This window comes from Hippocampus zosterae, chromosome 16 (genome assembly GCF_025434085.1).
Source record: "Hippocampus zosterae strain Florida chromosome 16, ASM2543408v3, whole genome shotgun sequence".
NCBI classification, from domain to species: Eukaryota; Metazoa; Chordata; class Actinopteri; order Syngnathiformes; family Syngnathidae; genus Hippocampus; species Hippocampus zosterae.
This window is the reverse complement of record NC_067466.1, coordinates 11,458,844-11,473,726: the sequence shown is the minus strand read 5'-3', so window position 1 is coordinate 11,473,726 and position 14,883 is coordinate 11,458,844. Positions and strand designations below refer to the sequence as shown.

Here is a 14,883-nt window from a genome sequence, read left to right as displayed (position 1 = left end):
CCTTCCAATCTATAATTTCCCTATTCTGTGAATTCACCACTAGATGGCACCAGATTCAACGCAGTGTACCTTTAACGTTCATTTATTAGTAGCAGCTCAACATGGAAATCTGTAACTCACACATACATATTGTTCATTCAAGCTTCAAAACCCAGCCTGGTTTTGTCTGTCCTCTGTTTTTACTTAATTTTCTTTTTTTGCACCATCAATATTGTTCCCATAGCAAAGGACCTGAGCCAGCAAGATGCAGCTGAAGCAGGCAGACATGAGGTAGCTAGCTGTGGCAAGAGACTTCCCCGTGTCCTACAAAACAAAGGTTACAATCACTTAATTTGTGGTAGTCATTGCTGATGAGTGCAAAAAACGATTGCAATTTTTTTTTACATACCTGCAGTGAAACAAAGATGAGACCCAAGGAGGCTGCACAGGATAACAATACAGACGCAGATGACAGCTGACCCGTGTGGCCATTCCTATAGTTAGTTCCTGCCTGAAGAATCTTGAAACAGCCAATCCAGTAAGTCAGTCTTCATTATACATTGTACATTTTAACTTTACTTCGGCACTTGACACATCAATGTCTGACAGAACTTTTCATACTATTACCTTGCTTGCAATTATTCCTGCCAAACCGGAAGACTGCATTGCCGAGATAACTTGCGCAGGGGCATAAGATCCCATGAGGACTATTAAACCACCATAAGCCAACACAAACAAAATACCTGCCACATAAACATAGATGAGAGGATGTGATATCATTGTTTAAAAAAAAATCACTGGCAATATGGCAAGAATTAAGTACTGCCACCAGTTTTTTTTTTTGCTCAGCAACAATTACTTGGCTTTTAGGATGCTCACAGTTGTCCTAATTTGTCATGATGTTGGAATACGGACTGAAGTGGTTAGTTTCCATGCCTCTCTTACTTTGTAGAACACCGCAGACAGATTAACAAGTGCAGGTACGAAGAATTACTGCTCACCTCTCCAAGTGTCCCCCCGATAATGCAGAATGAGGAAGAGAATGATTGTGGTCTGGATGGTCAAGAAAAGCCTCTCACCCCAGGCACTGCAGTAAAAAGGTACGCAAAACAGGTCATGACGTTCGATCAAGAGACTGTCAAGCCAGGGCAGCAGATTTAGGAGCATGATCAAACCTGTGACCCCCCCTCCTTTTTTTTTGTAATTGCTATTAACACACTCTGTCTAGCTGCAGGCTATTGGCACATACAAGTTCTACACACTTCTTCAGCCCCAAAACAATCTCACAGCAAAAATATAAAGAAACTGCCACAATCACATGAGGGAAAAACAGGAGCTGTATCGACAATTTTGCATTTACAAGAACAACGTCGCCGCAGATGTGTTCATTAAACAATGTATATTATTGTGGAAGTTGTTTTGAGTAGTGCATCATACCAAGAACTGTTTTGAACTTTTTGATTACTTTTTCCAACGACACGGAAGTTAATTCCAGAAAATAAAAGTACCAGGTAAATGTATCACCTGGCATGAATATATTGTCAATATTCTTCACATGCTGGTTAAACACTAACAGAAGTGGGAAGTTGTGGGTCATGGCGAACAGGACAGGTCCAGACGAGGCGTAAAGTTGCAGCAGGATGGAAACTGAATTCACGCCCTCCGCATTCCGTCCCCATAGAATCTTGAGCAGCTGCAGAAGCTGAGCTACAAGCACAATGCGGATGGGTAGTGGGGACAAATACGTACCAAGCTTTGTCTAATTTGTGGCATGGTTAAACATTCTAAAGCAAAATTCCAATTCACAACTGGTTCGTCTGTATCATGAAAAAAATAAAACGTTCATAACTTGATATTTATTGTATGTTTATAACAGTATTCAGTACTAGGATGACGTTTAATTTTAGCTTTTATTTGACTCTTATGTGTTGAAGGTAATAAGCAATTGACATGTGGATAACTCCGTTAATAGTTCGTACCACTGTGCGGTACATCAATAGTAAATTAAAACTGTTATTTTAATAGAGTAGTTATGAACGCATTGGACAAGTGTGTTGATGCAGTGTTTATATTGAACTCTTAATATTGGACCTGGACCAGTACAGGGCGTGTAGATCTTTTTTTTTTTTAATGATTGTGTAATGATCACACCTTTAACCACCATCTATTGATATTCAGTCTTACCAAAAACTACGTCCAAAACAAGCCACAGTCCGATGATTTTGTTGAGGACTAACGTCAAACATGGCACTGCAAATAAAGAGAACACATTTAAAAAATTGAGACTTTGTAAAGCAATGCAATGCGCAGAGTGGGTTTCATCGCTGACGTTCCTCCTCCCTTCTCTTAAAAATCGAAACTATTTTCGCACACTTGGGAGGTGAACAAGCCCACCTCGGGCGAGCAAATGTGTTGACAGCAAGCCTCACCGTGCAAATTGAAGTTGACCAAAAGCTCCGCATAACATTTCTCCGGCATGAAATGGTTGACTAGGAAACTTTTGACGGGAGACGTGGACATGTTGAGCGTGTTGCACGCAACGCGAATGGACTGAACGCACGCAGCACTTCCGGGTTCGATGTCACTCGGCACCGAAGCTTCACGAGGACGACCCGAATTTTGAAACTACGAACAAAATCTTCTAGAGCCGTCATTTTTCCTTGACGGGACAGCCGAAAATGCTTGATGTGCTTGTAAAAAAAACAACAACAAAAAATAACGTTTACATAATGTTAGAAAACACCCAAATTCACGCCAGTATTTTGGATTTAAATGCTACCAAGGGACATTAATCTCCAGTGTAATTGCTCAGAATATTTCAGTTCCCGTCCAGATCACCGTTGAAACATTTTTATCTGCGAGCGCCACTCAATATAATCATAACAATTTAAGCCAAATTCACCGCTATCCTCTTCTCCCACGTGCAGCACATTCCTGGCTTTTTGTAAGTCTGCTTACTCCGTAGCAAACCTTTCCTGTGCCATGATTTCATCAATGTCAACAACGAGTTCTTTATGATCAGTGAGACCGGGCGTACCCCAGAGATTGGACGAATCTAATCTAATCATGACCTTTAGCTGACAAAAGTCTGGATCTCCATATACAAACAACAGAACTAAATGTGTGGTATGCTCTTATCCGGGTCAACTACAACTCGGATTGCAGTCTGGTAGTAAAAGGGGCTGAAAACAGGACGATGTGCTTAATTTAATTACACAAGTGAGAGCCTGGTGTAAATGCATAGTCTGTTTAATGGTACACGAACGGAATGCGATCTGCAGTGTTGTATCAACAATGACGGAAACAATGGCATGCATGGTCTTCTGTGAGACAAGCATCTCACCCAGGAATAATCTGATCACTTAGTTGTATAATGTTCGGGAATTTGAAGTAAAAGACAATTGCATTTTCCTCAAATCCAATTCTTTTATTAAACAGAAGGTGACCTGTCCCTTTCGCGCATGGATAATACAAATCTGTGTCAACATGAAGTTAATCTTTAACCGATTAACTACACCCGAAACCAAACGGTACAACGCATATTTACACATAGTCTCATTGAAAGAAGACGGTCTTCCTGATAAGATCGCGATCAACTTAACATTAATCTTTTATCGAACAGAATGCAAACAATTAGTGAACGTCGTTTAATTTAATTACAGGTACAATTACCTATTTCGTGTTCAGGGATTTGATGAAAACTTGCCTGTAAAATCAATACATAGACGTATTTGTTACTGATTCTCCACATTGAAAGGCCCCAGATGAAGTGTCTTGAAAATCAAACAATCCGACCTCCAGTAGCAAATGATCTGCATCATCGGACGTTGTTAGCGGTCAGCAGTCTGCAATTGCTGCTTGCGCCAGGAAAAGCATTTTATAACAGTACATGTCGGTTGTCGGTACAACCGCTTCTGTAAAAACAAAGAAACCCGGCTGCCCACACTGTAGGTTGCCAGGAAACCAAACATGTTTTGGTCTGTTTTCTCTGTCATTAGCTACCCATATAAATTTCCCCAACCCCGAATATGCTCAGACAAACACCGCTAACATCAAAGTAGCCTCTGTGATTCATATTTGACCACAGAAGCTGTTCATCAATGTTTCACCGGCAGTCGATGCCATTGACATTGTTCTTGCAACACTTCGCGGTGTCCAAAGTCCAAAACGTGCTGTAAATCTGGAATCGCAATATCCACGAGCACCTTGACAGAATTGGCTCACCAAAATTCATTCATGCCCCTTTATCATCGGATGAAAATGACATGATTTATGCGCCTGACGTTCCGCTTCACCTCTTGATGTGTTTTACGGGCCATTTCGAAATGTGCATGCGCGCGCACAACAAAAACGGGGATTGTCTCACCGAATGACTCACATTTACTTCTACCGCCTATCCCAGATTTTTGTTTGTCCATGGTATCTGCTTGTCATTCCGACCTCCCACACCCTCACACACAGAGTGAACGTACAAGTACACACACTTTCGCCCTACCAGTGTCAGTTCCTTCAACAGAAAAGGGGAAGAGGAAGGGAGCCGCTTCAACGTCCTGAACAAGAATTCTTCAAATTCCCCCCTCCCCTTCCACGCAACAGCAGCAATTTTACTCTGCCAACATGTGCACCGGGACATGTTCTCGTTGTATCGCTGTGACTTTGTACCCATTAGCACTCATATCCATCATTTGTAACATAGTTTTGTTCTTTCCTGATGGGGACGTCAAGTACGCTAAAGATGGACATATTACCGAGGAGGTGAAATATATGGGAGGACTCATTGGCGGGGGAGTCATGGTAAGTTGTCTACGACCACGCTCCTGAAGCGTGTGACTCACAGTTGTGGCGCATTCCTTTTGTTTTTGTGCACCTTTAGGGAAAAAAGCTTACCTATAACGCCAAGGCGGAAATCTGCACGTTTGATATTGCGCACTCAGAAAATCCAACACACGAGTTTGAGTAATTTCTATTTCCTCATAACTGAGCCTCGTTGACATTTGAACAGGAGAGGATTTTATATTTTTGAAATGCAGCTCCTGTATTTGTCCGACCTTGTGACATTGTGCGGCTGTATCAGATGCTGGAAGGATAAACGGAATAGAATTTTGATTCGCCTTCCAGATAGGATCTGTCACACCTCTTATTAGTCCGTCATGAAGTTCATGTGATGAAGTGCAATCTCAATCTGTTTCAGGTGTTGCTACCGGCACTTTATATCCACGTGACTGGAAAACAAGGATGCTGTGGAAATCGCTGTGGGGTAAGTGATTCGACTTATATTCAGCTCAACACTGTATTTTTACTGTTGATCTGTGTCATGAATGATAAAGTCAGGTTGAAAGACATTTTACCGCAATGTAAATGTCGGTGTGAATGTGTTGCGTAGTCGACAGGGTATTTACATCTGGATCTAATGCGCAACTTCTGATCGCACGATTTCATATATCAAGGTATTACTAGCATGCAACCCAGAGCGCTGTCCGGATGTTGTCCAGATAGGGGATCAATCAGAACCATTGCACAAATATAGTTAATCATAATATCATTTGGAGTCTGAAGAAGAAAGAAAGCGTTGGCGTACTCACGAACAGACACTAAAACAGGTTGATCAATGACGACAACAGGAGTCAAAGATCAAACGACCTGAGAGCTGGAAAGCCCCCAAAACAACTGTGGGTGACATCAACCTCCGGAAGGCAGGAGGAAAGATTTCACAATCAACCGTCTACAGACTTGGTGAACTAACACTTAAGATAGAAACCACTCCATAGCAAGAACAGAAAGGCCAAAAAGTACAGAGATGGCCCTCAAAGATTCATGGAGAATGTTTGAGGGGGGGTTGTTTTTTTAACATTCCAATATTTTTGGACCACCCTTTTCACTTTGAAAGGATGTGAGGAATGTGCGAAGACTAAACAGAAAGGGATGTTTTGCCACCCCGCGTCAAATTCCATTTGACATATTCCTTAACTTTGCGTATCTTTTCGCTTCCTCAGATGTTCTTATCAATTGCGTTTGCCGCAGTGGGCGTGGCCGGCGCGCTGTACAGTCTGAGTGTGGCCGCACTCGGTTTGAAGAATGGCCCCCTTTGTAAAGTCATCTTGATATGGACCACGCCTTTCAAAGACAGGTGACACCCCCATGAGGTTGATTTACGATTGGATGATTGGCAATTGTTTCAATCATCCCTTGTCATATTGACACGCGTATTGATACTCTCCTTTGTGCCCAGCGACCCGAGTTACCTGACCGACAACACATGGTGGGGGAAATGCACGGAGCCCAAGAACATTGTGCAGTTCAACACGGGATTGTTCGGCACCCTGTTGGCCTGTAGCTGCCTCCAAACGGTTCTGTGCGCCATCCAGATGATCAACGGCCTCTTCGGCTGCCTGTGCGGAACCTGCGGCAGCAAAACCGTCATCTGAATTCCGAGCAGACAGGTTGGAATGCAACACGGTCATGCTGAGATGGGTCCGAAGATAGCGCGTTTCATTTTTCTTTTGCTTCGTAGCTGCAGTGCGGCCCCTGTTGGCAAGGAGCTGCGTCACACGCTCTTGAAAATGCGTCTGGTTCACACGTTGTCCTTATGTCAATTTGAGTGTTTTGATGAATATACTCGGCTGACAAAATCCTTCAAGGCATATTTGGCTTTCGGCTGGAATTTCAGGTCGAACCTAAAATGCTCTACAATCTTTGTAAAAAGCTGAATCGCCCTTGATTTTTTTTTGGGAGGGTGGTGAAGAGTGAGTGAACTATATTATAACAAGAATAAGAATGTTATCTCCACACTCCACAGTATTGTTTACCGTTAACTGCAACAGAATTGATGCTTCTCAGTAAAAATCTGTCAAGGATGCTAAAAAGAAACACAGAAAAATAAGCTGTTTCAGTGGAACGTTTAATATGGATATTATAACTACAATATCAAGATAATTAAATATATCATGGATAGAGTTCAATTGTTGGCATTTTCTTAATAAAACATGTCTCAACAAGGGTGACTGGGATTATTTGTGTTTTGCAAAACACTGGAGCAAACCTGTATATGGAGTGCAAATAGCACATTAGTGGACTGCTAAAAAACAAAAAAAGGCAAAGTATGGAATTTTAAAAGGCAAATGCTGGGCTGTACCTTTTTGTAGGAATTTTGCAAAAGGAGTGATCATTAGGAAACAAAAATCGGAAGGCAGACACAGAATTTGTTTTGTGAATTTGGATGTGTCAAAAGTTATTGAAATCCAGCAGTCAGTTAGTTTGAAACCACTCTGTCAAAAAGCATGACATTGAAAAACTAGGAAATAAATATCTCACTTTCTAAAAACACGCGAATCATGAATACAATTTCCAAATACTAAAAGTTAGATAAACTCTTCGAGTGGCATTATTAGATCAGCGAAACCCATACGGTCTGTTTCAAGCCTTGAAAACGTTCAAGCATTAAAAAGGAGTGTTTTTTTTTCCTACTCGATGTGTGCACATACATTAAATGCTCCGAAAGGCTTCAAACACTTGCCTATTTTTGTGCATTTCACGACACTGAGGTAGGCGAGAATGTAGTGTGGACAAAGCCACCTAGAAAAGCTGTCTCTCAGAAATCAGAATTGGCAGTAGGACCTCTCGATGGCACAAACAATTGTTAGCACTAAACGTAAACACAATGTGTAAGTTCAGAAGAAACGGAGATGAACTCGAGCAAGTTCGATCCAACCCCAAAAAAAAAAGATTCCATCACCATCCACGACCTCTACTCCTTCTGAACTCATTTAAAAATGTGCAACTCAGCAATCAAACTGCTTCATCATGACCTTGCGGCTGACCTCATAACCCAGGAAAAGTGCGCCGTTAGCAGGGAAGGTGCGGACCAAGGTGGGCGTGAGACCCGAGTAGAGGGCTCGAATACCTTCGAGCGAGAAATAAAACAGAAGGACTCAAGTCATGATTTAAACTCATTAGGATGATAAAATACTTGATGAAATGATAAAGACTCACTACCTTCGGTGCGTGCGATAGCCATGAAGGTTTTGAAAAAACCGCCCTGCTTGCCCGTCATGGACATGACCTGGATTCGAGACTTGACACAGTCCATGGGGTAGACCACCAGCCAGAGGCACGCCCCTCCAAAACCTCCGCTGAACACAATTGGAGCCACGCCTTCGCCGCGGTAAGACACAAACGCGGTATTATGCATATGATGATGATTGCTCTCGTGGTCTGTCTCCCAGAATGCATTGCGGCGGCGGAACGCTCACCTATGTCGTCTTTTTCACACTTCATGTAGTCGGCAAAGGCACTGCGGCAGAGCTCGTAGGCGCCAAAGAAGCAGAAGTAGCCGGGGACCTCTCTGGCGATGGTGGTGGTCAGGCCCTGGAAGAAACCCTGCGGGCCTTCGTTCTTCATGATGGATTTCACCACAGACCACACCGAGCTGCAGGGAGAGGACGCAGAGGTAAGAATCAGAAAACCGAATTCATATGTAGCGTCGCTGATTCATTCAATCGCTGTTCTCGTTTGGGCCACGAAACCGAAATGTACCTACTGCGCACACTGAAAGCTGAAAACTAAAATGGACACTTTCCGTGCGTTTTCCACCTAAAAAAAGACAATGGTGTCTTGAAATACGAGCAATCCAATTTACGAGTTTTTTTGAGGGACAAGAAATCCTCCGGCAGTTTTTCTTTTTGCTTTATTCATTCATTCATTCATTCATTCATCTTCCGAGCCGCTTGATCCTCACTAGGGTCGCGGGGGGTGCTGGAGCCTATCCCAGCTGTCTCCGGGCAGTAGGCGGGAGACACCCTGAATCGGATGCCAGCCAATCGCAGGGACTTCACAAAAACCTCTGATCCGAGCACGCTTTGGTGGCTGTGAATTCTGCTCAGCTCATTTTACAGCTAGCAGCATTTACGGGTCAAAAACAATTCTTCAAAAACAGCCTTCAAAAGTTGGAAGTATACTGTCAAAATAAACTCCACGACAAACTAAAACAAGACCACCTCGTGTGTGAATCAGTGATTCTCAGTACGTGGGGTCAGACTGTCCTAGAGTGGACTGCTGGATGGATTGAAGCAATGTATCAGAACAAGACTTACTTTTGACTCCTTGCAATCTTGCCCGATGCCTCCATTTCGTACATGGCTTGCAGACGGCATTTAACAAGCTCTGTGGGGCAGAGGACCAGCGAAGAAAAGATGGACGCCACCGAGCCGGCGCACGCTTTTTGCACGTCACTAGCAGGCAAAGGGGGGCACACACGCACAGATCTTAACCCGTTCTCACGCCTACACACTGCGGCGTTTTATTGTTTGCATTTTTCTTACCTCAGCACGGCATCAGTGTGTAGGCCCGCCATGTAGCGGATGACCTGCTGGCAGAAGCCGTAGCTCATGAAGAGCACGGAGTTCTCAGCGATGTTGGCCATCAGAGCCGGCGAGGTTCCCTGGTAGAGACCGCGGATACCGACTTGTTTGTACGTAGACGTGATGCAGTGGATGAAGCCCCTGTAGAGTGTGGGAAAGGTCTGCATCTTGACCTTGGCTGTGTCAAGAGGTTGGCCGCTGAAAACGCACGCGGCTCCCCCTGGCATGAGACAAAGAGACACGGTTAACAAACACAAATTAAGGCATTTTAGCTGCTTTTCATGAGTGAAATAATTCTGAAATTTGGACGTTCTCTGTGTTTCTGGACGCCTGACTCACCGCCATCGGCCAATTTTTTTTTTTCTACGAGTGGTGTGTGCGACTGCAGGAACATTAGTCCGGATGGAAAAATTATCCCTGTGAAGCTTCTTGGCAGAGATTTAAAAAAAAAAAAGAGATGGATGCATCTTTTTCAAATGTATTAATCGGGTTATTGTCTCATGCAAGAGACAGGGCCACACCCTGAAAACATGCTGATGTCAGCAAGACAGGATGTGTGTGTACATTGTCACTCAGCCAGGTCACGCTACGCGCTACACTGCACATGTTCTTGTTTGTTGATGCTAAAAAGGCCCGGAGGAGAAGCATTTAGCCAAACAATGTCCCGGCATCTCTCCACCAAAAATTCCCGTTCCATAGAGGAGTGGCCAGTAACGAGCCGTTTTGCCCGCAGGCAGATGAATGACTGCTTGGTATGCGAGGCGAGCATTCGATGATGCGTCGTGAGGGCTCTCAAACTGTTTGCTGAGATAATATAAAATTTTCCGAAATGTCTTGGAAAAACAAACGATAAAAATACAGGAGATGAGGGGAGTATCTCATTACGTAGTTAAATAATTCATTCTTGAGTTTTGTACCTTTGTCCCTTGTATACTTTTAAGACTCAATAAGTAGCCGAATGCACAATAGAGGCAAATGAGCCAGAAAAAAAGGGGGCAAACATGTCTGAGGTCATTTGCGCGCATGCTAAAAAGGTGTCAATATTTGCTCACATTCACTTGTAAGTTCTTTAAAAAAAAAAGAACAGTCTGCCATCGAAGCACCAGGGACGCATGCTGTTTTGGGGGCGAGTCAGTTTACCTATAGCTCCAGCAGAGAGGTCGATGACGGCCTGGACCACAGCATGAGGTGCCATTCTGTCCAAAATTGACAGAAGAGGGGTCTCTTTCCGTCAGACACCTGGCAACCACATTAAAGATCGTGTGGAAGCATCTCACAAAAATGTGCAAAACAAATTATTTCACCCGTTCAATTCAAAAAGAGGTATATAATATCTTAAAATTTAAATGTCATATCAATTCATTGCACACTGTGAAATATTTCATCTTATTTTATATTTTGATGATAACTTACTGACTGCTGACAGAAACTGATAATTCTCCAACTGAAAAAATTACAATAATTCATCGAAATGATTTATTGAAAATATAAACTAGATAGGAATGTGACTTCTAATTTAATGCACACGCATAGATTTGTATTTATTAAAACTGTATTTTTAAATCTCTTCCCTCAACAGCCCCACTGACAGTCATTCAGTCCCAAGCATTTGTTATATGTGCAATATGTTTGAATGATTGTCAAACAGTCAGACAATTGCCAAATGCCTTTTTTATTCATTGTTTTATTAATTTAATTTTTGTACGAGGTGCTAAACGTTTCATAACTGGTTCCACAAAAAGATATATTTCATATAAAGATATATTTCAACCCGAAACTATATACTGTGTGTGTGTGTATATATATATATTTTTTCCCTTCAGACCTTCCTAACCTCAAGAATGAGGAATTGTTTTCAATGCTTGGACAAGAATCTGGCAAAGGAGCTTCAAGAGACCCGGAAGACTGCTTCCAGGAGTGCACGAAGAACTGGCGGACAAGGCTGGGAAAAGTCCGACTTCAGGGCGATTACTTCCAAAGGTAAAACCTGGCTTTTAAATGTATCCAGTGCGTCACGAGTCTTGGAACCTTTTTAACCCACCCCATATCAATCATCTTACTATAAAAGTTTGGGAAATACTGTATAAAACAGATATGTCCGAAATGTTCATTTTGTAGATATATGTATTTGCCATCCATCAAGTCCTACATAATGCAAATACTAAGTACTACACTAAGCAAGTATCGAATAACTTGAGCCACGTCGTTTTACAAACAAAAGCTAAATTGCACATGGTCATTAATTCGGCACAAGGCGTTCACGTCACCTACACGCCGGAAGTATTGGGGCTCATCTAAATTCTCTATTTTCAATTTGCAAGATCCTCGCGCCTCTGTTTACATGGTAGCTCCCACCCCTTCCACCCCTTCCCTCAAACCCCATCGAGGAGACGAGGAGATTGGCAGAAGAAGAAGAGGTTAAATATTTTGGGGAAATGAGACGATCCTTCGTCCGTTACGACATTGCGTGACGTGACGTCCGCAAAAGATGATATCTCGTCATTGACGTGTCACAGGTGTACCGTCTGCGTGGCCGAATTATTAATCGTTTATATGTATATTGTATAGTGTTGATATGTTGCTCATGTATTACGTTGACTGCAAATACAGTTTAGAACCAACACGTTTTTATTTCATGTGCCCAAATGCATTTGACAAATTGACGGGCTTATTACGACACACACCTTTTAAAATAAGTCGCAGGCTACTGATAACAATTTATTTTGGTATCAAATACCGCCCACAATTGGACATAGAGTAATAGTTCCACCCCAACACGAAACTCCATTTTTATTGCTTATTAAAAGTTTTGCTTCGGGTCCCTGGGATAAACCGGCAAAAAAAAAGCTCCTCAAAATGAGAACGTTGGCCCTGAAATGAATGTTATTGATAAGCAAAACTGATATTTCGAGCCTTGCTAAACAACCTTTATTGCAAGATTAGAAATACCTGATCTACTGTTGCCATGTTGAGGTTACTACTGTACTACTTGTGAAGGTTACCTGCAGATGGGGATGATGTCTCTACGCTGTGCATGTTTTAACTAATTTAAATAGGAATTATCAGTACATGTCGTACTTTGCATTTTATTGGTTTTAAATGTCGGAACACTGACTTTTTAAAAATGAACATTTCTATCGCATGCCTTTAGGAGATTCAAAACTATCCAAATAGGAGTACAGTAGACGTTTTCTGCCATTAGACTAACGAAATCACTATAACTAGCGATATGCTAACAAATAAAATGTGTCTAGTCAGTATTACTTGCCTTTGGGGAGAGAGAGTGATTTTACTCCGACTGACCTCAATGGTGAACTGCGGCGGCTTGCTAACTGGTGCTAACGTAGAGCATGCTATAGTACACTAGCAGAGCACGCATGATTATCTCAAATGTTATCTCTTTTGTGACATCTTCCCCCAACAGTGTAGCGTCAATGGATGACTGAATGAATGGGCAATGATAACGGCGCTGCGGATCAGAATAATAATAGACGATGTCGCAGCACATCTTTGTCGACAAGCTTTCAGGAGGTCTCTCTCTGCTCCATTTGCAGGTACCAAAGTCTTTCCACGTCCACTCTTGAGTCGTTCTTGAGGATATTTTTATTTGTGGGACGACTCTTTCTGATTTCTTGACACCGTGTTCGATTCAACAAAAATTCTGCTGGATATATTATTAATTTTGGTTACAAATTCACATTCAGAAGAATAATGCGAGTGATCCTCGATCTGGTTAATTCATGCATGTTACAACTTCCGGTGTAAAGTCTCGGTGGGTGGTACTCATTACTAGAGCGTCCTCTGCTGTTTATTTTGCGAAACTGGACAGTTACAGTTGGTGATCACTACTGTGATTATCAGAGCCGACAAGTAAAGATACTTGCCTAAAAACACTGCGGTAACTGTAGATGTAACAATCGAGTTCTGTACCTAAATAAAAATTTATAGTGTCTGAAATGTGGTTAGGTAAACAAGTTGAAAGTATCAATATCAATTAGGTTTTACTATGAATTTCAGTTTTTTCCATATCGCTGCCTTCTCTGTCCCCATGGGAACCCTCTCACTATTTATCTTGTGTCGTTATCTGCTGAGGTAGAAAAAAAATTACAAGCCAGAAATTACAAGGAGAACAAAGTACAGACATCTGTTGTCAAATGTAGCAAGTAAAATTATGAGGCCATGGGGGGGAATAATCAAGTAAAGAACATACTGCACGTCTTAAAAATCTACTGAAGTATATCAACAACGTATTGTTTTTACTTCCCACGAATGATAATGCAGTACAAAACGTCTTACAAATATATTTGTGTTTGTGACGATAAAGGTTAGTGTAACGATAAAGGTTAGTGTTGAGAACCAGGAAAACTGCTGAAAGGAAAGCCGTTAAATGTAGTGCAATTTGTTCAATCTGTCCAGTGTTGTGCTGTAGCATTGTCTGAGAATTGACAGCACACAACAGTCTATTACAGAGCAAAGTTCAACTCTACTCATTTCCCATAAAAATGTGCAAACACAGCATTCGGCTGCAATGATCAAGAGTACAACAAGGGCTACAATACAAACAAACCAAGCAGTGTTCCTGCCTTGGGTCAATGTGCAGGTGTCATGTCATCAAAAATATTGATGTGGCAGATGGATATGATAATGGTGTATACACAGCAGTTGTATTGATCTCTTTGTGGTTTCATCTCCTTGAAAGTTGGAAGGTGTGCTGCTAGTACCGTTTACTTTTACGACTTATAACAAACCATCTGAAATCAGAGTATAGCTGTACATGTGATAAAAATACTGAGTTTTACATTCATTATTCATTTAACAAAGCAGCCACGGTCATGATTTAGCAATTATTTAAAAAATCATGATGATTAATGTTGAAATCGCGATTAATAAACGCAATTAATAAGTGATGCCAAACCTAAGTATATTTTAATAGCAATAAAAAGTTTGACGTGTTAGTGGCTTTAAGTGCATACAGTACATTTACATATATAAAGAGTACAAGGAGAAAGCTGCAATTGAACTTTACAAATGTAACTTATTTTTCAGACATTAGGAAGAATATATACCTGTCACTATTGTTATTTTAAACCTGTCTGTTTGTGTGAAAATATCCATTATTTGAAGGAATATCACTGCCGGAACACCATGCTAATTTTCTGTTAGCCCTTTCAATAGGATATCCCATCCACAGCTAGCATTAGCATTGGCAAAAGTATGTGTTGTATTTATGTGTATCATTTTAAATTGTGCGTTTGGTTTAACAGTAAACCGGACAAGCCCTATGTGTGGCACATGCTACATAGAGTAAAAGGCACATTTGTCATACTATGATCTTGCCAAAATACCATCTGTTAGACCAGAGGAGTCTGGGATTACAAAACATAGTCTGGCTAATACCTTAAAAAGTCCAGCCAGCATTGTGTCTGCACTCGCTAAATGTAAATGTTGCAACCTTAACTTTGAACACATGGCCAATAAAAGAGTCACAAATATTTTTTCCTCACTTTGCCTTTTTATATTTAGAAAAAAAAAACATTGAAGTTGTCTA

The 14,883-nt window shown here is 41.6% G+C and overlaps 3 protein-coding genes and 1 long non-coding RNA gene across 7 annotated transcripts; 2 read left to right on the top strand and 2 right to left on the bottom strand.

Moving 5' to 3' along the window:
- Positions 1-2: 2 nt before the first annotated feature.
- LOC127588331 (mannose-P-dolichol utilization defect 1 protein-like) lies at positions 3-4,493 on the bottom strand. 2 transcript variants are annotated; one of them, XM_052047014.1, is made up of 8 exons: positions 2,409-3,177; positions 2,164-2,229; positions 1,554-1,686; positions 981-1,066; positions 607-722; positions 389-499; positions 210-303; positions 3-111 (listed from the first exon to the last, which is right to left on the bottom strand). In XM_052047014.1, exons 1-8 carry the CDS (start codon positions 2,497-2,499, stop codon positions 86-88), a joined length of 723 nt encoding a protein of 240 aa, XP_051902974.1. In that variant the 5' UTR covers positions 2,500-3,177; the 3' UTR covers positions 3-85. The 2 variants fall into 2 exon arrangements, with proteins under 2 accessions (XP_051902974.1, XP_051902975.1); XM_052047015.1 differs by lacking the exon at positions 2,409-3,177 and adding an exon at positions 4,358-4,493 and having other exon boundaries at positions 67-303.
- tm4sf21a (transmembrane 4 L six family member 21a) lies at positions 4,442-6,974 on the top strand. Its single transcript, XM_052047019.1, has 4 exons — positions 4,442-4,773; positions 5,171-5,236; positions 5,973-6,106; positions 6,209-6,974. The coding sequence occupies exons 1-4, from the start codon at positions 4,597-4,599 to the stop codon at positions 6,402-6,404; spliced, it is 573 nt and encodes a 190-aa protein (XP_051902979.1). The 5' UTR covers positions 4,442-4,596; the 3' UTR covers positions 6,405-6,974.
- On the bottom strand, positions 6,857-12,837 carry slc25a15b (solute carrier family 25 member 15b). Of its 3 annotated transcripts, none has more exons than XM_052047006.1 (7): positions 12,338-12,837; positions 10,476-10,574; positions 9,297-9,555; positions 9,069-9,206; positions 8,229-8,404; positions 7,972-8,130; positions 6,857-7,879 (listed from the first exon to the last, which is right to left on the bottom strand). In XM_052047006.1, exons 2-7 carry the CDS (start codon positions 10,528-10,530, stop codon positions 7,758-7,760), a joined length of 909 nt encoding a protein of 302 aa, XP_051902966.1. In that variant the 5' UTR covers positions 10,531-10,574; positions 12,338-12,837; the 3' UTR covers positions 6,857-7,757. The 3 variants fall into 3 exon arrangements, with proteins under 3 accessions (XP_051902966.1, XP_051902965.1, XP_051902967.1); XM_052047005.1 differs by having other exon boundaries at positions 12,604-12,837; XM_052047007.1 differs by having other exon boundaries at positions 12,639-12,837.
- Positions 8,328-12,898, top strand: LOC127588340 (uncharacterized). Its single transcript, XR_007959051.1, has 3 exons — positions 8,328-8,425; positions 11,159-11,315; positions 12,760-12,898. It is a non-coding gene; the product is annotated as an uncharacterized LOC127588340 (long non-coding RNA).
- Positions 12,899-14,883: the final 1,985 nt, after the last annotated feature.

Coding starts and splice junctions, on each gene's coding strand:
- LOC127588331 (XM_052047014.1), bottom strand. CDS start 2,499: ATGTCCACGTCTCCCGTCAAAAGTTTCCTAGTCAACCATTTCATGCCG. Junction 1,067..1,553: donor ACCCACAACTTCCCACTTCT/GTTAGTGTTTAA, acceptor TTTTTACTGCAG/TGCCTGGGGTGAGAGGCTTT. Junction 723..980: donor TCGGGGGGACACTTGGAGAG/GTGAGCAGTAAT, acceptor TTTATGTGGCAG/GTATTTTGTTTGTGTTGGCT.
- tm4sf21a (XM_052047019.1), top strand. CDS start 4,597: ATGTGCACCGGGACATGTTCTCGTTGTATCGCTGTGACTTTGTACCCA. Junction 4,774..5,170: donor TCATTGGCGGGGGAGTCATG/GTAAGTTGTCTA, acceptor AATCTGTTTCAG/GTGTTGCTACCGGCACTTTA. Junction 5,237..5,972: donor GCTGTGGAAATCGCTGTGGG/GTAAGTGATTCG, acceptor TCGCTTCCTCAG/ATGTTCTTATCAATTGCGTT.
- slc25a15b (XM_052047006.1), bottom strand. CDS start 10,530: ATGGCACCTCATGCTGTGGTCCAGGCCGTCATCGACCTCTCTGCTGGA. Junction 9,207..9,296: donor CACACTGATGCCGTGCTGAG/GTAAGAAAAATG, acceptor TTTGCCTGCTAG/TGACGTGCAAAAAGCGTGCG. Junction 8,131..8,228: donor GTGTGAAAAAGACGACATAG/GTGAGCGTTCCG, acceptor ACCGCGGCGAAG/GCGTGGCTCCAATTGTGTTC.